This window comes from Canis aureus, chromosome 23, assembly GCF_053574225.1.
Source record: "Canis aureus isolate CA01 chromosome 23, VMU_Caureus_v.1.0, whole genome shotgun sequence".
Lineage (NCBI taxonomy): Eukaryota > Metazoa > Chordata > Mammalia > Carnivora > Canidae > Canis > Canis aureus.
In genome coordinates this window covers 27,460,283-27,487,465 of record NC_135633.1, presented here as the reverse complement: position 1 = coordinate 27,487,465, position 27,183 = coordinate 27,460,283, and the positions used below count along the sequence as shown (strand labels likewise).

The window sequence follows — 27,183 nt, the reverse complement described above, 5'->3', positions numbered from 1 at the left end:
TTACAAGTCAGAAGGATAAGTGCTATACTACAGAAGGCTATGGGGGCATAGATGTGTGCTGCTTGCCAACTATGTGATGATGCCTAAAGGAGATACAAGCAACAGCAACAAAATTATATGATTAGCTGCTCAGGAAAGAAAGGAGAGAGGAGAATAGGAGGAAGGGAGAAAAAATTTTCCTTGCATATTTAGAGAACAAGGACTAAGAAAAGTTAAACGTTTTGAAGTAAATGTCTCAAATCCAAAGAGGCATAATAATTTCAACATCTACTAGGCTACTTAAATCTTAGGAGAGTTACAAATGAGTCATGAGCTGCACAGAAGCAGTTCTAGCGGCTGTTGTTACAAATTCTCTAGTCTAAGAGCCTTGTAGTAGAGGCAAGATACTGAAGTTTAATTGCAGCCAGCTATTTAAATCAAGGCATTACTACCTTAAAAAAAAGTCTTCATTAGGAACACTTTGAAGGGAATGGAAAGAAGGTAACCAGATGGCTGTATGGGTTGTGGTAGTTTGGAGTGTTCATTACTAGTGATAAGGGCATGTTATTAAAGCAGCTGACTTAAAGATTCTAAAAACTACATACTAGATCAGACTATTAAAGATCATCTAACCTAAATCTTGCTTTATGGAAGGGAAGGGAACAATTAATTAGCTGCCTATTATGTGTCAAACAGAATTTTGAGCTCTGCAAGAAAAGTTTCCCCATTTTAAAGACAAAGAAATAGGGGCAGCCCGGGTGGCTCAGCGGTTTAGCGCCGCCTTCGGCCCAGGCATGGTCCTGGAGACCCGAGATAGAGTCCCACCTCGGGCTCCCTGCATGGAATGAGCCTGCTTCTCCCTCTGCCTGTCTGTGCCTCTCTCTCTTTCTCTCTCTCTCTGTGTCTCTCATGAATAAATAAATTCTTTTTTTTTAAGATTTATTTATTCATGAAAGACAGAGACAGAGAGAGAGAGAGAGAGGCAGAGACACAGGCAGAGGGAAAAGCAGGCTCCATGCAGGAAGCCTGATGCGGGACTCGATCTTGGGTCCCCAGGATCAGGCTCTGGGCTGAAGGCAGCGCTAAACCGCTGAGCCACCTGAGCTGCCCAATAAATTAAGTCTTTAAAAAAAATAAAGAAAGAAATACAGTCTCAAATATAAAATAATTTGCCTAGAGCCACTTTCAGTAGCATTGGAGTTTGGATTTAAACTCAAGTATGTCTATTTCCAAAGCACTCTTTCTACTACAACATCATAGTAAGTCCCAAAAAGAGAAAAAGATAAATTGACCATAGCCACATGACTTATTAGCAACAGAGACAGAGTTTCCACTTAGACAGAAAAAGTCCATAGCAAAGAACACACACAGTTGCATAGTATAAAAGGAGTGATAATAAACAACTTCAGCCTTCTCTATGGTTTGGATGACTGGAATTTTCAACATAACCCCTTTCATATTTTTTAAAGACATATTTATTTACTTCAGGGAGAGAGTACATGTACGCATATGCATGAACAAAAGACGGGTGGGGGAGCAGAGGGAGAGTGAGAGCGAATCTTTAAGCAGACTCTACACTGAGCTTGAAGCCAGATGCAGGGCTTGATTTCACGACCCTGAGGTCAGGCCTCAGTCAAAACCAAGAGTCACAGAACATGAGAGACTCCTAACTCTGGGAAACGAACCAGGGGTGGGGAAGGGGAGGTGGGTGGGGGATGGGGGTGACTGGTGATGGGCACTGAGGGGGGCACTTGATGGGATGAGCACTAGGTGTTATTCTATATGTTGGCAAATTGAACACCAATAAAAAATAAATTTACAAAAAACAAAACAAAACAAACAAAAAAACCCACAAACCAAGAGTCAGACGCTTAACCAACTGTGCCAGCCAGGCCTACCCCCTCAACATAACCTCTTATTCAATCATCAAAATTAATTGGTAGTATGTGCTTGGAACTGGTTGTCAAAACTATATTTTGAAGAACATCTAAGTGTGCCATATATTTGGACCACTCTTTAAATAAAACTATTAAAACTTTCTTCTCTTAAAAAAAACTAATTTATGACATGAAGGAATAAGTCCTTCCTAACCAATCATAAGTGTTTTCTCAAATCTGACTCAAGTAACATAACAAGGAGGGCTCATTACGTTTAAAAACAAAATCTAATTATCCAATTTTGCAGACACTAAGAAATAGCTTTGCTAGCAATAAGCCTAGCAACAATAGAAAAAGGGATATTTACTAGAAGTGCTTTTAGGTCAAGGGATTCAAACCCAGCACAAGGCGGAAAGAGAGAAAAGAGGGAGAGAAAGAGATTGATTACTTCCTCTATCTGTGTTGCAGTGAAAATAGCAGAGAATGTGCAAAGATCAGTCTCCCCCCATTTGCTAACATTAAGGCCTTGTGTTTCATGATGTTTACCATCTACTCTATAGACATTCCTTCTCCACTTCTCACCACTCTCTATTCCCTAGCAGAATTCCGGATTGTTTTAGTAGCTAGCACCAATATCTTGTCTTACCCTCAGCCCAAGGGAATGAACCAGAATTGGTCTAAACGCGTCATAGTAATCCCATTCCCTACTGCCAGTGATTGGTTTTAGGATGCACAAATAACTCAGTTCAGAACAATGGGACTGAAGGAAAAATTGGCTGGGGTTCCCTTTCCACAAAACAAGGGGGAAAAAAAGACAAGCTTAGCCAGGAAAAGGCCTTTGCTTTTGTTCCTTTCCTTTTTATTTAGAAAGATAGAATAAAGGTAAGATGAAAGTAGAGTTGCAGCAGCCATCTTACAAACAAAAAGTGACAAGAAAAGGAAAATCCAACATTTCTAAGGATGGCAAAACGAAGGATGGACAGGGTCCTTAATACAGTTGAATGTATCAATTCTGGTAATTCCTATGAATAATAAATATCCTTTTGGTTTAAAGCACAGTAAATTGTTAACAGCAAATATGATGATTTCACGTGAATGTAATACTTCTAATTTAGATTGGGGAATTTTGTAGGTCTAATTGTATTTAAATAGTTTTACTGAGTTTTGTGATTACATAAGAATATGGTATTTACTTACACATGAAAAATTTACCCCTAGTTTTATTTTGTACATAATTAAGTGATATTACATTAGATATAACTTGGGCCAATATTTGGGATCTGAAACAGTTTTCCTTCAAAAGGATTTATATACATTGGAAAACATCATATTTCCTCAAAGAAGACTCAACATCATAAAAATGTTTATTCTAAGTTAACTTATATATTTAATGTAATCCCAATAAAAAGAGTATGAGGATTTTTTCTTTCTGGCACTAGTTTAGTTGATTAGAAAGTTTATTTATATATTATTCAGCCATAAGAAAGAATGAGATCTTGCCATCTGCCAACAAATGGGTGGACCTAGAAAGTATTATGCTAAGTGAAATAAATAAGATAGAGAGACAAATATCACATGATTTCACTTATATGTGGAATCTAAAAAACAAAACAAAATGAATAAACAAAGAAGCAGAAAAAGATGCATAAATACACAAAACTGATGATTGCCAGAGAGGAGGGGAGTGAGGGGAAGGGCAAAATGGGTGTGGGGGAATGGGAGATACATGCTTCCAGTTACAGAATGAATATATCACAGGGAATAAGAGGTATAGTATAGGGAATTATAGTCAATGGTATTATGATAATGTTGTATGGTAGCTGCACTTGTAGTGAGCATAGGACAAAGTATAAACTTACAGAATCACTATGTTGTACACCTGAAACTAATGTAACATTGTGTGTCAACCATTCCTAAAAAAAAAAAAAAGGTTTATTTGTAAGGATAAACAAGTAGCAGGAGCCAGGAAAATCTTTAAGAAGAATAAGGAGGAAGCTACCTCTACCATCTACTAAAACATATTAAAAATGCCTCTTTAATTAAAGGGTAATAGTTGCACATAAATAAATAGTCAAGCCGATGAGGAAAAAAAAGAAAACAGACCCAAATCTATGTGAAAATTTGGTATCTCATAAAGGCATCATTTTAATCCATGGGGAAAACGACTAATTTTTACTGAGGTGAAATTCACATAATAGGAAAAGGACTTTTTAATAAATAGTGTTCCAACAACTGGATAACCTGTGGATAAAGATAAAACTGGATCTGTACTTCACTTTACACATCAAGACAAACTTAAAATGGATGTTAAAAAAAAAGAACCATACAGGTCCTGGAAAGAAACATATACAAATTCCTTTATAACCTGGGAGAAGGAAATATCTTTCTGGGATTCAAATTCCAAAAGCAACACACACTAGAGAGATTTGAGTACAATAAAATTTAAAAACAAAACTTTTGGTATGCCTGGGTGGCTCAGTCAGTTAAGCATCTGACTCTTGATTTCGGCTCAGGTCATACCTAATCTCAGGATTGTAAAATCAAGCCCCATGTTTGGGCTCCATGCTGGGTGGGCATAAGGTCTCCTCGGGATTCTCTTTTCCTCTCCCTTTGCCCATCCCCAGATCCCTCTCTATAAAAAAGAAAAGAAATGTAAAAATAAGAACAAAACTTTTTACATAGCAAAATATATGTAAAAAGCAAGTTGGAAAATATTTTAACACTTATAAAGAGGAAATATCCTGAATACAAAGAGCTTGAAAGAGCCACTCTGGAAAAGAGGCTTGTAGTTTCTTAAAAAGTTAAACATAATTCCGTATGACCCAGCAATTCCATTCTTAGGTATTTACCCAAGGGAAATCCAAATATACTACCACAGAAAGATTTCTATGTGAATGTTCAGAGCAGTATTATTTAGAGTAGCAAAAAAATGGAAACAAGGTTCAGCAACTGATAAACAAGTAAGTAAAATCTGGTATATCTACACAAAGGAATATCATTCAGCAATAAAAAGGAATGATATATTGATAGCATGTTACAGTGTGGATGAATCTTGAAAACATTATACTAAGTGAAAGAAGTCAATCACAAAAGGCTGCTGACTATATGATTTCATTTATATGAAATCTCCAGCATAGGCAAATCCATGAACACAGAAAATAGATTAGTGGTTCTCAGGGAATCGGGGAGGGGGAAATAACTGCCAGCAAGTAGGTAGTTTCTTTATGGGATAATGAAAATGTCCTAGAATTAGTGACAATGACTATACAACCCTGAGTACACCAAAACTAAATGAACTGTATACTATAAAAGGGTGAATTCTATGGTATGTGACTCTTAATTTTTAAAAACCTAGTAAGTAACAACAACAGAGATACTGGGATTTATAGAGCTTGAGCAAGTCACTTTACTTTGTCCTTTATTTCTCCATTTGTGTGAATAGCTACTTAAAGCCTTCTTAAAAGGCCTGATATCCAATATAAAATTAAGAAGTTAAATGAAGGACTATTTAATCAGATATGAGTAATATAGAACTTACAGGGAAAAAAGCTGACATTACAAAAAATTCAAAGGAGAGCTTCTACTTCATAAAGAATAAGCCTTTCTCACAGTTCTCTATATAAAATAATTTGCTAGTTATCATTCCTTAAAAGCTTATGTGTCAGGAAGTATAAGTGCTTTGCATGTATTATCTCATTCTCATAGAACTCTAAAGTAAGCAGAAATTAAAAGGAAAAAAAAAAAGAAAAAGACTGAGGAGTTAAATGACTTAACCAAAGTAAATGCACAAGCTGGGCTTCAAACTCCGATCTATACTACTACTTTTTTTTTTTTTTTTTTTTAGATCTGTATCACTTCAAACAATTTCTACAGCAAAGTATAACAAGAGCAACAATGGACTAAAAATCTGAAATCTGGGCTTGAATCCTGTTTCTGCCATTTGATGATTCTGGTTTTTAGGCAAGTCAGAGAACATTGGAGTTTTCTCATTAAGAGAAAATATCCCTGCCCTAAGGAATCTCATAAAATAATACAAAAAAGCACCAATATATCTTTCAGTTAAAGCACTGGAGAAATGTTAAGATATAACTACAGAAATGGAGTACCATTGATAAACCAAAAACACATTGAAAATGAATGGTTCTAATAATCTATATAGTCTCTCTAATGGTAATGGCATGTACTAAAGCAGTGATTTTCAAAACACACTCCTCTCAAGCACACCTCGGTGCTGTGGACTGAACCTTTGTGCCCCTCCTCCAGCCCCAAATTCATGTTCAATCCTAACATCCAATTTGATGGTATTTGGAAGTGGGACGATGGGAGATGATGAGGTCATGAGAGTGCAGCCTTCAAGGATGTTATTAGTGCCCTTAGAAAAGAGATGCACAGAGCTTCCTTCCCCCTGCTGTGTGAGGACCCAGCAAGAAGATTGCCATCTCTGGACCAGCATGCAGTCCCTACTGAACACAGAATCTGTCAGCGGCTTGATCTTGGACTTCCCAGCCTCCAGAAATGTGAGAAATACATTTCTGCTGTTTATAAGCCATCTAACCTATGGTATTTTTGTTATGGCAACTCTAACAGGGTAAGATACCAGTTACAAGTAGGGATCACAAACCAGAACAGCTCCAAAATCTTTAATAAAAAAGTTCAGAACCACGGTTTTTGGCATCATCTACTGGCATCCATCATGGAACAATAAAACCAGGAATTCAGGCCTTACCTAAGAAAAAGTGTTGGTGTTTCGAGACTAAACATCAATTGAATTCTAGTTCTCCCACATACCAGTTGGGTGACTTTTAATCTCAAGTCTGAACTTCCTTACTTATAAATGCAAAGAAATATCTACCTCGCAAGGTTGTAAACAGATTAAAGTAACATACAAACAAATATAATAAAGTAACACACATGAAGCTACTACTACAATGGCTGGCACAAAGTACCTATCCAGAAAAAAAAAAGTAATTGTTATTATTACATTATCAAACAATACTCTGGAATTTCTATATCTAATTTGAAAAACTAAATTATGGACACTCACAAAAAATCATAAACCCAAAACCACCCTGAATATGGAAACACATCTAAATAAGGTTTAGTGAAATTAAAGGTAAGAGATTATGAATTGAAAGAGTTGAAAGAGTAAGTCATAAAAAGATTGTCAAAGGCACAGGTCCAACTTGAGAGTAAGAAATAGATGGGGGAATGGAAAAAGATAAGGAAAATGCAAATGAATGAATAGAAGAAATAAAATAGGATGCAGGATGCTTTAAAATTGGTAGAAGTAAGACTTCATAAATCAAGACTGAGGAAAAAGACTGAATCCTAGAGTATTTGTAAAGAACTAAGACATACAACTCTAAACAGGATAACAACTATGAATCCGAAAAACAAAATGGATCTTAGAGACTCCAAGTCTTAGTCTTTAGTGGCTCTAACCACTTAGCTCCTACTGCCTTAGTATGAAGAAGATTTGAGTTTGTCTTCTCTGTCTCTCTTTTTTAAAGATTTATTTTAGAGAGAGAGCACAAGTGGGAGGGGCAGAGGGAGAAAGAATCTCAAGCAGATTCTACACTGAGCTTGGAGCCCAACTTGGGACTCCATCTTATGACCCTGAGATCACAACCTGAGCTGAAACCAAGGCTGGTCACTTAACCAACCACCCAGGTACCCTGAGTTTTACTTTTTTATTAATAAAAAATATTGTCCCTTGCCTCTTAAGTTTACCTTACAGAATACAGAATTAAATTCTTCGAATTTATTTTCTCAACTATACAGTGACACAGTAAAATGAGATCATTTATACATGTTCCTTCTAGGACAGGGAGAGAGTCAATATTACCACTAACTTTAGACTCAGCTGAGGCCTGCCTATATTCCAATAAGGAAACAGGAAAGAAAAATAAAGGAAAACAAGCCACTTGGGAAGCACATAAAATTCACCAACAAAGCCCTTCTCTTCGCAGTATCATAAAGGATTTTTCTAAAGAACTTTGTTTTCTAGGATAAATAGTTAACAAAAGCATCTATTTAAAGAGAGTACATTACCAACAATTAACACAATTTTCTAATTAGCAGCTTTTTGCTGTATTTTCTCTTAGTGTTTTTCTTTTCAGTTCATCTTCAGAGAACTAGTTTTAACAAAGTGAGAAGCTGAACTCTAATTTACTTGTAGCAAGTATAGTTATCAAAAAGCTAATATTTTTATGTATTTTTACAGAAGAGTACCGGTATACTAAAGGATGAATTTTAGTCTAAGAAAGGCAACAACTAAGACACATACCAACGATAAATGTTACATTTATTTTTATACTCCAGGTTAACTTTCCCAAATAATCTGTCATGGATCAGTTTCCAGATCCTCCTTATTCATGTTACAGTCTTCACTTTCTGTCTTCTAAAGCCAAAACAATCTCCGTTTTACCTTATATGAGGCCTTCTACCACCTCTTTCCATTGTGCATCCACTATCTATCTTCTGTCAAGGTTTTCTCATGTTTCTACTGTGTATCATAGTCAGGTTTCCAATTCTTAATTTCCTCCCCCTGGTTTTTTCAACCACCACCCATTAATTCTCACACCTCTCTACCCCACTGTTTTAATTTATGGGATATTCCTTTCCCTTTATTCCAGAGACCTTCTTTCATAGTACTGCATCTCCTGTCCTCATCTCCTTTTTGATCAGTTTTTCTACGTACTACTTCTTTAGAAACGAAAGTTTCTCTTCTCTAGTCTTTATTCCAAGGATATCTATCAATCGAACTCTAAAATCCCAAGCACACTCTCTTGACTACCTCACACCTACTCTTTCTACCCCTTCTCTCTTAACAGTCACTAGTCTCCAGAATATTATTTTATACTACAAATACCTCACAAAACCAACTGCCGGGACACCTGGGTGGCTCAGAAGTTGAGCATCTGCCTTCGGCCCACGGCATGATCCTGGAGTCCCTGGATCCAGTCCCACATCAGGCTCCCTGCATGGAGCCTGCTTCTCTCTGCCTATGTCTTTGCCTCTCTCTCTGTGTCTTTCATGAGTAAATAAATAAAATCTTTAAAAAACAAAACAACTGCCTACTCAATTCCCTCTGCTTTCCAGTAATTACCTCTCTTATGTTCAACTGATACCCTCTCTTACACCTGAGTAACTCCTAATCTGGCGCAAGCCATTCAATGACATAAAATTTCCCAAACCTATCTCTTCAACACAGCTCCTCCCTTCCCAGTAAATGGTTTTCCCCCAAACGTTTTAACTGGCTACTCTGAATGCTTCATTAAGTCTGAATCTTCTCAAACCAGTATGTACCATCTCCATCAGACTTACTTGCCTGGCAAAAATCAACTGCCCAAATTTCCTCTTTAAGCTTCTCATACCTTATCTCTGCAGCACTTTCATTCCCTAAACCCTGTTCCCAATCTTTTCTCCATCTCTAGGGCTCATGGTCACTCTCTAAGCTCCTCTTCACTCCTCCCCTTATTTCTCAGCACGTTCCTTTCCATAACAGTCTATTTAGCTATATTCTCCATCTTTCCTTGGCCCTGTTTCCAAGCTTTCACAGTTCTCCCTTAAGAGATCTAATCTCCTAATCACCCCCTCACTCCCTGAATCGGCCTCTTACAGCCCTAGGCACTCTCTCTAGAACCTTCTGCTCCCTATTTTACTTTCCTTCTCCAACTCTGCCTCAGGTGTTATCATCCTTCAGCTTTTCTAATATCTAGTTGCTTCAGTCATCTTACTATCCCAAATCTTTTCCTAGTTGTTCCCCTAATTCCCTCAACTTTTCTCATTCTCCATGTCTCTCAACCCTCCCTGACAGATATTCCCTTACTCTATTACGTTTCCTCAAACCTCTTCCATCACTTCTTCTGGAGGTGCCTCCTACATCTCTTAAATTATCCTCTCAGCTTCCTCAATCTTTGCCTCATTCCCTCCTCCCTTCAATACTATTTGTCCTCCAATTTCCATTGACTTGGCGCCTCCCCTAGTTCCCAAATCTGCCTTCAACACCACCGAAACGTCTCCAGGCCGCTGCTAACATTCGCTCCCATCCTTGGCTTCCCTTGCCGTGCCGCTCTAAACGCCTAGAGACACCATTCTCCAATGGCCGGGGCCTGGCCTCTAGGGAAAAAGGGTATGGGTCACGTACCCCATTCGCATCTTGGCTCCGCTCTGACTGCCCCCGCTGCCGGGTAGAGGTGGGCGAGACGGCAGGCGGCCGAGGTGCATGCTCTTCTCGAGGGCCGACATGAAGGGAAGGCCTCAGGTAGTCAAACAGTAGCCTAAGCTTCGTCCCACGCTAAGTGCGGCCCAGCAGGTCACAGCTCACTCCCCTAGCGACGCCCAGTGCCTTTGGACAGCACCCAGCTACCGGCAGCACCGCCCACCGCCCACCGGCTCCGTAAACTCCACCCCCTCTCCTCAGCTCTTCCACCGGAAGTGCGCAACAGCCCTCCACAAAGGAAGCTGGGTAACGGAGTCTATGGATCTATTAGACCCTAAGCGGAGAGCTCATCGACCCTCGCCGGAAAGACAGGCTCTCCTACAGGCAATGCACTCTGGGCAATGAAGTCCTCAAAGGGCGTATCCCTTTGCGCTTGCGCAGCTGCACACGACAGCGGCCAACCTCGCAGAGGTAGTGTAGCAAAGCATCCTGGGTGTTGTAGTCTCTTGCAGTAAGACGTCTTGGCGCCTTTCCTTTTTACCGCTTCTCGCAGGCTGTTGGAGGGAGAGCCGCTTCTTCCTGCTTCCCAAGCTGCCCGGCGGCTCCGGTTGCCGGGGAACGCAGGCGCCTTGGAAAGGGATGGCGGGAGGCGACGGCTTAGGTGCTGGAGCCAGAGTTCAGGTGGTGAAGAAGAGCCCTGGCTCGTCATGAAACAACGAAAAGGCCAGGGGTCTGCGGGCGTCCGTGGCCGCAAGAAAAGAGGTAACTGGAGCGACCAAAGGTTGAGGAAAGAGTAACGAGGCGGAGTTAGGGGAGCCAGGTATAAAGAATTCTAGGGAGACTTCCACATGCGCCTGCGAAAAAGGAGGGAGAAGGGAAGAAAGAGGGAAATAACCAAAGAATGAAAAGGTCGAAAGAGAAGGCATTTCGCCCTCACACGAATGGAAAGGAAATAGAGGCCGAAGTAGGGGGACAAAACGGGCGAATAAATGGGCCGAGGTGAGGGCTAAAAGGGTACAGGCAGAACGTTTCTAAAGAAAGGGAATAAAAATTCTAGGAATTTTTTAGCCTTTTGAAAGTGAGTTATAATTGATATCACATTATCTTAGCTTCAGGTTGTACATGGTTGGATATTCGTATATGTTGGGAAATGATCACCGCAGTGAGTCTAGTCAGCGTCCATCACCGTTACTAAGAAATTTTTTTGTCATGAAAACTCTCAAAATGTACTTTTTTAGCAACTTTAAGATATGCAGTACACTATTACCTATAGTCACTGTGCTATTACATCCCCATGAGTTAGGAGTGCTTTTGATAACAAAGGTAAATATGTGTCTGTGTTTGGGAAAGTATACCTTTGGAGTTCCACACGGACTGGGAAAAAAAAAAAACAACACATGTTGGAGAGGTGGTATGTCAATTCTAATAGGAGAAGATCATGTTTTATACTTTACTGAATCCCCAAGAACTAGCACAAAGCAGGACTCAGTAAATGTTGGTTGAATGGGCCCAACATGAGGCAATCTTGAAGCATGAAGGGGTACAGGCAGGAGTTGGGAAAGATAGTTGTGGAAGAAAGAGGGAGGAGTGACAAAGTGTGGTAGTGTTGGAGTGGTGGTGAAAGAGTATGTAGCAAGAGGACCTTATCAGGATAGTATGCTTAAGGAGAAATATGCACACCAGAAAAGCAGGGAAGTGTTGTTGTGGAGGAAACAGGCGCCCTAGTAACCCAGGACTGATCAGGAAATTAGAAATTGAATCTCAGTGGAGCTGCCTACAAACAAACAAACATACATTGTGTGACTTTGCTTTTTACATTATAGGTAAAGTGGTGTTAGGTATGGTGATAGTACATTAGGCCATTGGATTAAGGACTGAATCTACAGTCTGAGAATGAATCTTATCCAAACTGTTTAAAGATAATAAGGCAGTTTGAGGCAGTACCTTTCCTGCCAGGAATGATGGGAGGATATGAAATAGAAGCATGGATATATTCAATACTGGTGTTCCCTATGCCAAACCAGCCAAGTATACTTGGTTGATAGGAGGTAGATAAAAATAGAAATAACATAAGAATGTCCTTCTTGCTATACCATATGTGTGTGTGTGTGTGTGTATACACACACACACACATAGTAATGCTCATATACACACCCATGTATTATTTTTATATTCAAACTAGTTATCTATAAAGATTATGGTGGGTCATCTTCGACTAGAGAGCAGAGAATTGTTCGCTTTAGAAATCCAAAGACTTACTTATATAGATCTCCTGATCTGATATACTCCAGTATATTTTCCTCTTGTTAGGCATGACCATTCTCCAAGGAAAAAGAGGAATAGAAATGTGTGTATAATATAGGAATGATTTCTTTTTTTTTAATTTCACTCTAGTTAACATACAGTGTTATTTAGTTTCAGATGTGCAGAATGGTGATTCAATAATTGTATACATTACTCAGTGCTCATCATAAGTGTACTCTTTAATCTCCATCACTTATTTCACCCATGCCTCCCCCCACCTCTCCTCTTGTAACCATCAGTTTGTTCTCTGTAGTTAGGAGTCTGTTGTTTTGTCTCTTTTTCCTTCTCCTTTGTTTATTTGTTTTGTTTCTTAAATTCCTCATGAGTGAAATCGTGGTATTTGTCTTTCTCTAACTTCACTTAGCATTATATTCTAGCTAATATAATCCATGTTGTTGCAAATGGTAAGATTTCATTCTTTTATGCGTGAATAATTCATAGATATATATATGAAAATAACTATGAATCATGCAAAGATCATAGATCTTCATAGATCACAAGGTTCATAGTTATCTTCATATGTATATGAGTATTATTCAGATATATGAATTCATATAACTATGAATGGAAGACAGGGTCATTAAGGGAAAGTTTTATACAAAGTCATGATTAAATGCCTAGTTTACATTTATTATCTGTCTGAAATCCAATAAATGCTATAAAAGCTGGAGATCCCTGGATGGCTCAGCAGTTTAGCGCCTGCCTTTGGCCCAGGGCATGATCCTGGAGACCCGGGATTAAGTCCTGTATCGGGCTCCCTGCATGGAGCCTGCTTCTCTCTCTGCCTGGGTCTCTGCCTCTCTCTTTCTCTCTGTCTCTCATGAATAAATAAAATCTTAAAAAAAAACAAACCCTATAAAAGCCAATAATATTATGAGCCCAGTACTGTAGTAAAATGTGGCAGAATCTGAAGATGATAGTGTCTGTCTTCATTGACTGAATGATGTTGGCAGGAAAGAAAATACACAATTTAAGGTGGTTTTTATTGAAATGCTGTCATATGGTATAGACTTAATCATTTGAGCATTGAGTGAAGGGAGTTGTTGCTGTTTCATGTTTAGTGATGGTTTTAAAGTAAGGGGTAAAGATAATATATTAAAACCTAGACATTGGGGAACCCTGGGTGGCGCAGTGGTTTAGTGCCTGCCTTTGGCCCAGGGCGCGATCCTGGAGACCCAGGATCGAATCCCATGTTGGGCTCCCAGGGAATGGAGCCTGCGTCTCCCTCTGCCTATGTCTCTGCCTCTCTCTCTCTCTCTCTCTGTGTGACTATCATAAATAAAAAAAAAAAAAAAATTAAAAAAATAAAAATAAAAAATAAAACCTAGACATTGGGCAGCCCCAGTGGCACAACTGTTTAGCGCCGCCTGCAGCCCAGGGTGTGATCCTGGAGACCCGGGATCAAGTCCCACGTCAGGCTCCTTGCATGGAGCCTGCTTCTCACTCTGCCTGTGTCTCTGCCTGTGCCTCTCTCTGTGTGTCTCTCTTGAATAAATAAATAAAATCTTTAAATAAACAAATAAAACCTAGACATTGCAATAATTTTTTTAAAAAATACTTGGAAGAAAAATTTTAATTCTGAGATTTTAAAAACCTATGCATTGTATCATTATACTTGTATTTTTGAAATGGTATGTTTTTAAATTAAAGTATAGTTGACATACAATGTTACATTAGTTTCAGGTGTACAACATAGTGATTCCACAAATCTATATGTTATACTGTGCTTACCACAAGTGTAGCTTCCATCTATCCCCATACATACAACACTGTTACAATATCATTGACTATATTCCTTATGCCTTACTTTTATCCCTGTAACTTACTCATTCCATAATTGGAAGCCTGTATCTCCCACTCCCCTTCACCTATTTTGCCCATCTTCCCATTCCTCTCCCCTTGGCAACCATCAGTTTTTCCTTGTATTTATGGGTCTATTTCTGCTTTTTGTTTGTTTAGGTTCCACATGTAAGTAAACTCACATGGTATTTGTCTTTCTCAGTCTGACTTATTTCATTTAGCATAATATAGGTCCATCCATGTTGTTTGAAAGGCAAGATCTTTTTTTTTTTTTTTAATGGCTGAATGAAATCCTGTTGTGTACATATACCACATCTCCTCTATCCATTTATCTATCAATGGATACTTGGGTTGCTTCCACATCTTGGCTGGTGTAAATAATGCTGCAATAAACATAGGATTGCATATATCTTTTCTAATTAGTGTGTTCTTGTTCTTTGGGTAAATACTCAGTAGTGGAAATTACTGGATCATGTGGTAATTCTATTCTTAATTTCTTAAGGAACATTCATACTGTTTTCCAACAGTAGCTGTACCAATTTACATTCCCACCAATCATGCATAAGGGTTCTTTTTTTTCTCCACATCTTGACAACACTTGTTATTTCTTGTATTTTTTAATTCTAGCCATTCTGACAGTATAAGGTGATATCTCATTTGTGGTTTTGATGTGCATGAAATGGTATCTTTCAATTAAAGGGGAGTCTGTTTTAGCATGTCTTATGTTGGTATTATGTTCCTTTCCACAATAACCTGAATCAGACCCTGAATACTAATTAGTTATCAAGGTGGCTTAAGTGACTAGGTAGGTTATTCTATGGTCTGATTTGCTATTTATTTCTCATATATTAGAATACATAGGATAAACAGTCTATAGAGACTAAAATGTGCGTTCTCATTCAAAAAGCAGAGTATAGGAGCACCTGGGTGGCTCAGTGATTGAGTATCTGCCTTCAGCTTAGGTCACCATCCTGGGGTCCTGGGATCAAGTCCCACATCAAGTTCCCCATGGGGAGTCTGCTTATCCCTCTGCCTATGTCTCTGCCTCTCTCTGTGTAAATAAATAAAACTTTTTTTTTTTTTAAAGTACATGTTTCTATATTTAGTCTAAATTTTGACTTAGTGTTTTTGGATTCCTCCACAGGTTTGAGTGACATTTCTCCATCTACGAGCCTACCACCTCTGGTTGAAGGCCAGCTACGCTGCTTTCTGAAACTTACTGTCGATAAAGTCATATGGAAGATTGCAAAGCCTCCCTCTTGTGTACTTGTCCGAGTGAGATGGTGGGGTGAAACATCAGATGGAACCCTCTTTTGTCCTAGGGACGCATTGCAAACTGAACCAAAAGCTGTGAGAACCACTACACGTTATGCTGTTCGCTGTGGTCCAAAGCAGTTTACCTCTTATCTAACTGGTATGTTTTTGTCTTATCATTTTACCTGCAGGCCTAATAATCATGTGTTATGTTGTTAGCAGTGGGTGTTATTGTGTATATAGTATCTATGACTTTGTTAATTATTGAGTGAAAGAAGTTTACAACAGCCACCTTTTAAGAGTATACTGTGTGCCAGCTGTTGATATATATTACTTCTAATCCTTAATAACCCTGCAAAAAAGACACTTGCTTTGTTTTATAGGCAATGAAACTGAGGTTCAGAGATGAAATTAATAATCTTTAAGGCAGGGCAGCCCCATTGGCGCAGCGGTTTAGCGCCGTCTGCAGCCTAGGGCGGGATCCTGGAGACCTTGGATCGAGTCCCACGTCAGACTCCCTTTATGGAGCCTGCTTCTCCCTCTGCCTGTGTCTCTGCCTCTCTCTTTCTCTTTCTGTGTGTGTGTGTGTGTCTCTATGAATAAATAAATAAATAATCTTTAAAAAAATAATCTTTAAGGCAAAGATTTGATTAAATTTTTGATAAATGGCAAAAGTAGGATTTGAACCAATTTCTGTCAGACACCAAAACTCATTCACTTTTGCCACCCTGTGCTTCTTTAAGTAATAACTGTAGTCTCTGTTCTGGGACTTATATTATGCTCAAGGAAAGAGTTATATATAAAAGCATATGTATAAATTCTAATATATATATAAACTTTACTAATAATGCAAGTTAAAACATGCTAAATGAATGGGTTAGCAAATTAGTAATATTGGTCTTCAGAGCAGGGAAGGATCCATTTACAGGAAACCAGGAGCCAAGATTTCTTCATTTCTGTTCAAGGAAAGCATTCTAAATGTACTGTTTTTCCTCTATTTGGATCAGGCTTTCACATAAACACATTTTGGATGGTGGGTTATTTATCAAATCAATTCAAGTCAATAAGAATTAAGTATCATGTAAACGTTGTTAATCTAAGAACACTGGAGAGTCAGAGGTGAATTAAAGGTTAAACTGTCCTTAAACAGCTTATATTCTATTAAGAAAAAAATGTTGAAAATCTCAAGATATAAAGGACAAAAAATTCAGTCAGAAGATATATATTGAGCACTTAGTGTATGTTAGACTTTGTGCTAGGCACTGGGGAATTACAGAAATGAATCAATTTAATCAGAATGGTATCTAATTCTAACTAAATTCACAGAGAGGTTTAGTTACAATCCTAGGTAGGACATGATCAGCACTCTTATATGAAACTCTGAATGCTATAAACCTAATTTAACAAATGAAGAGTGATTAAAAATTCTTCAGTAAGAAGATATCTATTGATGTGATAATCAGCAGATCAGACATTTATGTGAGCATCAGGTGGTGTAATAAAGCGTTTGAACTTCTGATTGGTGTTATCAGCTGTAAAATTTAGGGAAAATTTCTTCCCATGTCTGACTCCCCTTTTTCTTCATCTGTAAAATGGGATTCGATAGCTGCTCTTTCACCTGGCTTTTTCATGAAGAAGCGGCCTGGTTGAATGAGAAGAACCTGGCTTTGAAGTCAGTCTTAAATTGGAATTCTAGCTTCAGGATTGGGTGGCTGTTGGCTGCTGAGATGTTCCTTAAGATTTTGGAGCCCCAGTGTCCTATTAGTTAAATGGAGATAATAGCACTTACTGGAAGGGATTATTGAGAAGATTAAATGAAAAAATTTTTGTAAAGTGATTGGTCCACTACCTGGCACACTGTAGGTGTGAGCCTTATAAAAATATTTAAGTCTTGGGCACTGTGGGGAACACAGAAACTTTAGATGTAGTCTCTGATCAAAAGGAGCTTACAGATTAGTTGAAAAAAACAAAACTGATATGTATGAAATAGTAGTGAGTAGTGCCAGACAGAAAGTAATTAAATGTCTGATTACTTGGCACATATAGTAAGTACCATATGAATATTCCAGGAAGTTATTCGGAGCTAAGTTTAGCATAAGTTCTTAGGAAAGCAGAATCCTACTTCTGTTGTGCTGCTTGAATTTGAGCATGCCGTTTCATTTTCCTGGGCCTTAATTTTCCCATTAATAAATTGAAGGGGTTAACCACCAAATGGGTCAGTATTCAAATTCTATAAATCTAGTTAGGAAAGAAGCTTTGTAGAAGGTAGGATTTGAAGAGATGGATGAAGTGAACCTTGTATGTGAGGCCCAGCTGTGGATGTGAATATGATGTATTTATTAAAAATTAGAAAATGACCCAAGAGATCAAACATTAGTTTATAAGATATATGCTCTAACTGAAAACTTAGAAAAAGTATAGCTATGTGGTAGGTATTATTATTAATAATAAACAAATGAAGAGTAATTAAAAATTCTTCAGTAAGAAGATATCTATTGATGTGATAATCAGCACACTGGCATTTTATGTACTCTTTTGTATGCATGTTTCATTTGAAAAAATAAAGTGCATGGTTTTAGAAGCCATGAGGAAGCAGCCTGGTGGCCAGCCTGATAAAGCCAACACTGGGCCGCAATCCTAAGTGACCACTACCAGGCTTTAGGAGATCCTAGCTATTCAGAGTCCCTCCTGTCCCCATAGACCAGGCAGCAAGCAGAAGTAGTTGGGTTCTTATATACAAAACAGCGAAACACTAAAAAGAAAAGTTGAGAGAACCCCACTCTTTAATATCCAAGCCATATGCAAGTCTTCCTAACACCCTGTAAGCATTGCCAATTATATAAATTTAATTTTTTTATCCTCTGTGTGAGGTATTTGTTATTCTTCTCTAAAACTTTATTGTTCTTGGGTTCACTCTTCCCCAGCCCAACTGATGTGGTAGGTGCATGTTTTATTTGAAAATAAAGTAATTTTTTAAGTAAAAAAGTTTTCTAATGTATATCCTTCCCACTTCCAAAAATAATGAAAGTAAATGAAAAATATCTGTGTATGTTGTAATTATTTCTGATTAGACATGGCTGTGCTGGTGCTGGAAGTAATCACCAAACTTGATCATCTTCCAATTGGTAGAGTTCAGATCAGTGGACTAGATCAGCTTTCTCCAACTCATCACATCAGTGGATTTTTTACCATTGTTTCACCAACATCCAAGAAACTTGGAGAACTCCAGGTAAAAAATATTTTCTTTGTTGAATACGATAAAACATTTTTAGCACAAGTAGTTGAGTCTGTTTATAGAATGGTTAGGTAAATGACTCCCATATATCATGCTAATTCCCATTTCATGCCTTTGTTCATGTTTTTACCCAAAGACTGTAATATAACTTAATTACCCAAATCCTCTTAGTGCTTTACTGCCCAGCTCAAGTGCCAAAAGTCTTCCATAGCTCTTGCTGCATTCATTCTTCTCTATACTCTTTATTAAATTTATAACATTGATTATGTAATTATTGTGAGTTATAATCCTACACAATCTCTAAAATTATGTATTAGTAGTCTCCCTTTAATTTCCCTTCTTTTTAGTTTCTAGAGTCCCTGGGAATCAAGACAGTGCTTTCTGCTTTCTGTGTTTTTCCCACAGTTTTTAACATAGTGCCAAGCAATAATTGCTTGTTGACTCATGTAAGTGGTATCTTTGGTGTGTTCATTCATTGACTTAGCCTAAATTTTTTTGATGCTTTATTATGTACCACTAAGGATACAGAAATAAGAGATGATCTTTTCATGTAGTTTTCCAAAATCATATAGGAAAAAATAGAATAATAACAAGTAGAATGTAGAATGATAGGTATTATGCTACATGTATGTGTAGGATTGTGGGGAAGAACATAGAAGGGTCCTTTCTGAGGGAGACTCTTTGAGAGTGCTTCCTAGAAAATTCTGAAGACTCAAATCGCTTAGAAATTTCATGGGTTTTATACCTTATCAAGTATATTCTAAAATACGGAAATTTAAACAAGTATATAAGAAAATAGTTCCAAAAATATGAGAAAAGACATACAGCATTCCAGATATAAGAACTTCTTCTAGAACTATAAGCGCTGTATAGAACATACAGCATTACCAGATGTAAGAACTTCTTATAGAACTATAAGTTACTTGCTCAGTTGGAAGGACACATGATTCTTGATCTCGGGTTTGTGAGGTGGAGCCGCACTGTTGGGTGTAGGGATTACTTAAGAAAAAAAAAACTATGAGCACATAATTGTGTTGGTGGAACAGAATACAGTCCAGAAGTAATTCCAACTGAATGAAAGAATGTAACATTTTAAAATTGTATTTATCATATTTTTATATATAATATATTAAATTTAAAAGTAGTGATACTACATCAGTAACTTCATGGTGAAATGAGTCTGGTTTATTCCTCTTTTTCTGATGATGGTATAAATTCACATTAGATCTGCAAAACAGTTTGACATTCTGTCTCAAGAGCCATAAAATTACCGCAGACCATTTACCTCGGTAACCATACTCTTAGGAACTTATTCTAAGGAAATACCATAAAAAGAGAGGGTAGCTGTATGCCAATGTCTACTTATGGAAATACACTTTTAGTGTTGAAAAAATGAAAATAAGTTACTCAACAATATTAAGATTATAGTCTGTTAGTGGAATATTTTGTTTCCATAAAAGATAAAATTACACATAGTTATGATTGTGTAGCTGCATGGAAAAATGGATTTTCCATAATCAATACCTGGGAAAGAATAAGGAAAATTGAAAACAGTTGGACTTAGGATTCTAGGCGGGTTTTTCCTATTTTTAAAATTGAGATATAATTCACATGTCATAAAATTCACCCTTTTAAAGTATACAATTCACTAGTTTTTAATATGTTCACAGAATTTTATAACCATCACTATCTAATTCTAGAGCATTTTATTACCCTAAGAAGGAGTACTTTGCCCATTAGCAGTCATTCCCCTTTTCACCTTTCCGCAGTCCCTGGCAACCACTAATTTAACTTCAGTCTCTAAATATTTGCATGTTCTGGACAATTCATGGAAATGAAATAATATATTATGTAGCCTTTGTAACTGGCTTCTTTCATATAGCATAATGTTTTCAAGGTTCATCTTTGTTGGGGCATGTTTCAGTACATTATTCCTTATTATGGCTGGATAATATTCCGTTATATGGATAGACCACGTTTATCCATTCTTCAGTTGATAGACATTTGGATTATTTCCACCTGACTCCTATGAATAATGGCAGCTTCTATGAACATTTATGTATAAGTTCTTTTGTAAACACATTTTCATTTCTCTTGGTATACACCTAGGAATAGAATTGCAGTCATAGGAAAAGTATGTTTAACTTTAAGGAACTGCCACACTGTTTTCTAAAGTGGCTGCATCATTTTTTTCCCGTATTTGAATATCCATTGATACAGTAATACTTGTGTGTTTTTTTATTTAAATGTCATTGGGTTTGTTGGAAAATTGTATAGAGCATTGGAGGCAGAAGTCAGATTTTAAAAGATTAGGGAATAAGGAAATCAATTAGAGATTAGCAATTAGAGATTTGTTTGCCAAATAAATGTCAGTGAAGGGAGGGATAGGTTGTGTGATCTAATGGAAATAGCACTAGAGCTTGGACATGGAAAAACAGTTATGGACAATGGAGAAACCAGAACAGAAATGGCTACAAAACAATTCTGGTGTTCACTTGTCCTCTCTGAGCTTCCATATTCTATTTTGTAAAATGAACATACTAAAATTTTACTTCACAGCATTGTTGTAGGGATTTTTTTTTAAGATTTTATTTATTTGTCCACAAGAGACACACAGAAAGAAGCAGAGACATAGGCAGAGGGAAGAGAAGCAGGCTTCATGCAAGGAGCCCGATATGGGACTCCACCTGGGGAATCCAGGATCATGCCCTGAGCCGAAGGCAGACGTTCAACCGCTGAGCCACTCAGGCATCCCGGATTATTTTCTTTTTAAAGAGTTTATTTATTTGAGAGAGAGGCAGAGACACAGGCTAGAGGGAGAAGCAGGTTCTCCGTGGGGAGCCTGATGCCCGACTCAATCCCAGGACCCCAAGATCACAACCTGAGGCAAAGGTTCCCATCTGGAACCCGTCTGGGCACAGGCGAGGGAGGAGCTGAGGCGCGAGGCTAGAGGGGAGTGGACGCTGCTGGCAAGGATGGTGCTGGAGAGCATGGCCCGCATCGTGAAGGTGCAGCTCCCAGCGTATCTTAAGCGGCTCCCTGTGCCCTAGAGCATTACCGGGTTCGCCCGGCTCACAGTTTCAGAATGGCTTTGATTACTGCCTTTCCTCAGTGTACTTGCACTACTTGGCTACCTTGCAATGTCCATTCCTCCCGAAGAAAAAACCACAGAAGGATAGCTTGATTAATTTTAAAATACAAAAGGAAAATCCCAAAGTGGTGAATGAAATAAACATTGAAGATTTGTGTCTCACTAAAGCAGCTTACTGTAGGTGTTGGCGTTCTAAGACGTTTCCTGCCTGTGATGGTTCACATAATAAACACAATGAATTGACAGGAGATAATGTGGGCCCATTAATACTGAAGAAGAAAGAAGTATAATAGTAATGAATTAGGATTGAATTAAGTTGTGTGCTGTAAAATCCTATAACAATATTTTTTCATTTTTTATGTATAGAAGATCTTTTAAATGGTAGTCTTAATTATTACTACTGGTTGAGTAATTATTTCTGCGAATTTATTTTCTTCTACACTACTGTTTATATTTGATACTTTGTGTATTCAAACGGTCATTTATATAGAAATTAAATTGTACAACCCTTTCATTCTTAAAAAAAAAAAGGGCAGGCAACCCTGTTGTAGGGATTAAATGATATTTAAAAATATGGAAACACTTAACATCTTAACATCATAGTTAAGCATGTGATGGGGGACATGCCAAATTTACTTGAACTTGAGAGGACATGACTGATAGTGGGTAGCAGAATTCAAAAGTTTTTTGGTACTAGTTTAGAAGAGAGGTTGATACACTGCCTGGTGCTCCATATCTGGCTTTCTAACTAAACATAGGTTTTACATTTTCAAAAGGTCATTTATTTATTGTTTAAGATTTTATTTGAGAGGGTCGCCTGTGTGGCTCAGTGGTTGAGCGTCTGCCTTCGGCTCAGGGCGTGATCCTGGGGTTCCAGGATCGAGTCCCACATCAGGCTGACTCTATGGAGCCTGCTTCTCCCTCTGGCTGTGTCTCTGCCTCTCTGTGTGTGTCTCTCATGAATAAATTAAATCTTAAAAAAAAAAAAAAGATTTTATTTGAGAGAAAGAGAACGCTAGCAGGAGGAGGGGCAGAGGGAGAGAGAGAAGCAGACTCCTCCCTGAGCAGGGAGCCCTATGCAGGACTTGATCCCAGGACCATAAGAATCATGACCTGAGCCAAAGGCAGACACTTAACCGACTGAACCACTCAGGTGCCCCTTAAAAGGCCATTTAAAGAAGAAGAATATGCAATAGATAAGGCCTAAAATATTTATACTCTGCCTCTTTGCAGAATAAGTTTGCTGACTTCTTTTTAGAATATTATGATTTGTTTGTAGACCAAAGAGAAGCAAGTGAAGAAAGAAATTGAAAATAAGGGATCCCTGGGTGGCGCAGCGGTTTGGCACCTGCCTTTGGCCCAGGGCGCAATCCTGGAGACCCGGGATCGAATCCCACGTCAGGCTCCCAGTGCAAGGAGCCTGCTTCTCCCTCTGCCTGTGTCTCTGCCTCTCTCTCTCTCTCTCTCTGTGACTATCATAAATAAATAAAAATTAAAAAAAAAGAAAGAAATTGAAAATAAGAGGATAATTGAGCCAGTAAAATCATGAAGAGAATTAAATAATGAGTTTCTATCATGAACACAATTGCTAGGGTTTCTTTGGGATGGAGGAATTACAACCAAGAGGCATGGAGGAGGAACATTTTGAGATAGACAAAATTGAAGGGGTTTCATTCTGATCATTTTCTTATCAACATTTGTTGTATGTCTATCTACCACATGTTAGGCATTATGTATTTTATTTCACTTTAACTTTTTGTGTTGTTTTTCTTAAATAGAGATATGCCAAACAGTATCTTATATATATAAAATACATAAATAACCACATAGTGAACACTATTGTCTCCTCACCCAGGCTAAGAGATATTAGTAGTACCCTTTTGCAGAGATGTGTTCCACTATGTGGATATTCCATAATTTATCTATTTGCCAGTTGGTGGACATTTGAGGTTTTTTTTCCTTACCACTTTTTTGCTGCTTATAAATAAAGCAATTCTTTGTGTAGACACATGTTTTTATTTTGGGGGAGGGGAAATATCCAAGAATGGAATTACTGAGTCATGGTTAACTTTTTAAGAAACAACCAAACCATTTTCATAGGGGTGGTGTGACTTTATTCCTATCAGTAGTATATAAACATTCTCCACATACTTGCTAGCGCTTGGTTTGGGTAGTCTTTTTAATTTTTGTCATTCAGTGAGTATGTACTGCTATCTCACTGAAGTTTTAGTTTGGATTTCCTGATGATTAATCTATTGAGTATTTTTACATAGGCTTTTGGGCTATTTTATCTTCTTCAGGGATTCACAGGCTGTAACTTCCAAGGCAAATCTGACTCACTCAACACCTATATTTGTAGATTAGTTTTATTAGAATATAGCCGTACTTATTCATGGTTGTCGATGGCAGTTTTCATGCTGCAATAGCAAAGTTGAGTACAGTAGTCCCCACTTGTCTGCAGTTTCTCTTTTGGTGGTTTCAGTGCAGTCAGGAAGCAGTCCTAACTTATCCTCAGAAGTTTGATAGTAGCCTATCACTATGTCACAATGCTTATGTCATTCACTGCACTTAATCTCATCATGTAGGCATTTTACCATCTTATCACTAGAAGAAGGATGAGTACAGTATAACATATTTTGAGAAACCACATCCACATAATTTATTTTGTTATTGTTATTAATCTCTTACCATGCCTAATTTATAAGTTAAACTTTGTCATACTTATGTAAGTATAGGAAACATAGTGTATATATATGTATATATATTCTCTCTCTGTATGTATATATTCTATATATATGTGTGTATATATATATATATATATATGATTCAGAACTATCTGCAGTTTCAGGCATCTATAGGGGTCTTGGAACGTATCCCCCGTGGATAAGGGGGAGCTACTATAATTATGACAGAGACTGTATGGTATGCAAAGCCTAAAATAACTCTCTGGCTTCATAGGAAAGGAAAAGTAATCTGTGCATCTCATGGTTCAGCTTTAAATAGTATACATGCTCAAATAGTGATTTCAGTTAGATCAATAATCAGTGTTTATAGTATAGCTAGATGGGCAGATTGGAAGATGAGGTGGTAGATGGATGTGGGATTGAGCTAAATTTATATCTTCCATATTAAGTCAAAAGATAATGCCTGAAAACTGAGGGAGGATCAATATGTGACATAAATATAAGGACATTATTTGGAACTATAGAAGTAAATACCCTAAGAATCAGGGGCAGGAGTTGAAAGTAGCTGCCTCTCAGAAAAGAAAAATATGTACGTCTATGTGAGGGGCTCATTTTTGTAATAAAACTGACTCTTTAAATTACATGAATGTAAAATGTTAGTTTAAAAATAACTTTTGAGGAAAAAAAATAACTTTTGGGGCCCCTGGGTGGCTCATCTGGTTAAGTGTCAAACTCTTTTTTTTTTTTTTTTTTTTTTTTATTTATGATAGAGAGAGAGAGAGAGAGAGAGAGGCAGAGACACAGGCAGAGGGAGAAGCAGGCTCCATGCACCGGGAGCCTGATGTGGGATTCGATCCCGGGTCTCCAGGATCGCGCCCTGAGCCAAAGGCAGGCGCCAAACCGCTGCGCCACCCAGGGATCCCAGTGTCAAACTCTTGATTTTGGCTCAGGTCATGATCTCAGGGATGTGGGATGGAGCCCTGCATTGGGCTCCACACTCTGCTTCTCTCCCTTTGCCCTTCCGTGAGTGCGCTTTCTCTCTCTCTCAATCTCCCTCTCTCAAATAAATAAATAAAATATTTTTTTAATAAAAATAACTTTTGAAAAATAACACATAGTGAGTGATGGAGTTCTTGTCATACCACTGATTTGCTGTCCCCCAAAACAGTCATGAATTGACTAAATATGGAATCCCTCTTGTCAAGTGGTAAATGAAGCCAATGGACAGCTGATAGACTGGAAGGTGAATAGAGGTGACTTTAGACCATTGCTATAAAGATCAGGTTCCGTCAGACCTCAAGAAGACAGATGCATAGTTACTAAAGGAAAACTGAGATTATGGAGTTAGAACAATTTTAAATAATAAGGGCCAAGCAGGCTGGAGGTTGCTCAGAGTACTTTGACAATAAAGATCATCGGAACCAAGCTGACCAAGAAAGGAAGCTTTTCTGTATTCCATTATTGGTATAGGTCAGATGTTGAAAATAACAAGTCAAATAGACTGACGACAAGAAAAATCAACTGCCAGAACACTTGAGTGGTTGGTTCAGTGGTTGAGCGTCTGCCTTCAGCTCTGGGTGTGATCCCAGAGTCCTGGGATCAAGTCTCAATTCCGGTTCCCTGCAGGGAGCCTGCGTGTCCCTCTGCCTATCTCTCTGCTTCTCTCTGTGTGTCTCTCATGAATAAATAAATAAAATCTTTTAAAAGAAAAAGAAAAATCAACCATAAATATAATAAACTTTAAAAAAAAATACCAAACTTGGGGTACCTGGCTGGCTTAGTTGGAGGAGCATGCAACTTGATCTGGAGGTCATAAGTTTGAGCCCCGTGTTGGGGGTAGAAATTAATTTAAAAAAACTTTAAAAAAAACCCTCATATGAGCATGTAACATAATACATACATATATATGATTATTTTAAATTGAAATTAGAAAAAAACTTAATTATAAATTCTTTGCTTTTGAAATCAGTTCCTTTGATATGACTAAAAACTCAATACGTTTCCTTCTCTACCAAGTTTTCAATACCAGATGTTTTATATTTGATGAGCATTACAGCATTTTTTAAAACCATATAAGAGGGATACCTGGGTAGTTCAGTGGCTGAGCATCTCCCTATGGCTCAGGTCATGATCCTAGGGTTCTGTGAGTGGACTCCTGCATCAGGCTCCCTACAGGGAGCTTGTTTCTCCCTCTGCCTATGTCTCGGCTTCTCTCTCTGTGTCTCTCATGAATAAATAAATAAAATCTTTTAAAAATAAAACCATTTAAGAATAAAATTTAGTTTTTATTCAGTTTCATAACAAAATAACTGTTCACAAACATGGCTGCCTTTATTTCCAAACAAAGACAGAATCTTGGCACAAAAGTTGGATTTTATTTCTAAGATATTCTTAAAATTTAAGATATTCAAGCATATTTAAGCTTAAATATTGTACTGCACTGCATTAACTTCCATGTTGCACTGTCAGTATAAATTGAGAAAGGCAAATTGAGCAGTGTTGGTTTTCATAACATTGGAAATCAAAAAAAGTCTTTTTGGGATGTTGGTCTTTACAGTTTTAGAAATATATTTCATACTGTCACTTTGATGTCTGGAAACCCTATTTCAGCATAAAAAATACAGAAAAGTGGGATAGATGGTTCCTTGCCAAATAAATTTTCCAAAGATAGAATCATAAAAAAATGAATAAATTGAATCACATTTTATATAGTTCCTTGTGAATCCACTTGGAGATAAGTCATTGAGTAATTTATATAACCTCTCGTGTCAATTAAAATAGTCCTGTATTTGATC

At 37.8% G+C, this 27,183-nt stretch overlaps 2 protein-coding genes and 1 pseudogene across 21 annotated transcripts in view; 2 read left to right on the top strand and 1 right to left on the bottom strand.

Moving 5' to 3' along the window:
- PPME1 (protein phosphatase methylesterase 1) overlaps nucleotides 1-10,302 on the bottom strand; it is an 82,886-nt gene extending 72,584 nt beyond the window's left edge. Inside the window, exon 1 of the mRNA XM_077866981.1 lies at nucleotides 10,006-10,302. Coding sequence (XP_077723107.1) covers nucleotides 10,006-10,106 — 101 coding nt within the window. The 5' untranslated portion in view covers nucleotides 10,107-10,302. The remainder of the gene's footprint in view (nucleotides 1-10,005) is intronic.
- Nucleotides 10,303-10,339: 37 nt separating this feature from the next.
- The window catches only part of C2CD3 (C2 domain containing 3 centriole elongation regulator), a 152,841-nt gene continuing 135,997 nt past the window's right edge, over nucleotides 10,340-27,183 (top strand). For 14 of the 20 annotated variants that reach the window (XR_013362211.1, XR_013362210.1, XR_013362209.1 and 11 more), the window contains exons 1-3: nucleotides 10,341-10,491; nucleotides 15,269-15,538; nucleotides 18,450-18,607. Coding sequence is in view for 17 of the 20 variants with exons in the window: in XM_077866960.1 (XP_077723086.1) it covers nucleotides 10,422-10,491; nucleotides 15,269-15,538; nucleotides 18,450-18,607 (498 nt within the window). In the remaining 3 variants the exon portion in view is untranslated. Of the gene's footprint in view, nucleotides 10,492-10,527; nucleotides 10,783-15,268; nucleotides 15,539-18,449; nucleotides 18,608-27,183 lie in introns of those variants that run through there. The other 6 variants (XM_077866956.1, XM_077866952.1, XM_077866968.1 and 3 more) reach the window with 2 other exon arrangements.
- On the top strand, nucleotides 21,574-22,338 carry LOC144294884 (CDGSH iron-sulfur domain-containing protein 2 pseudogene; annotated as a pseudogene).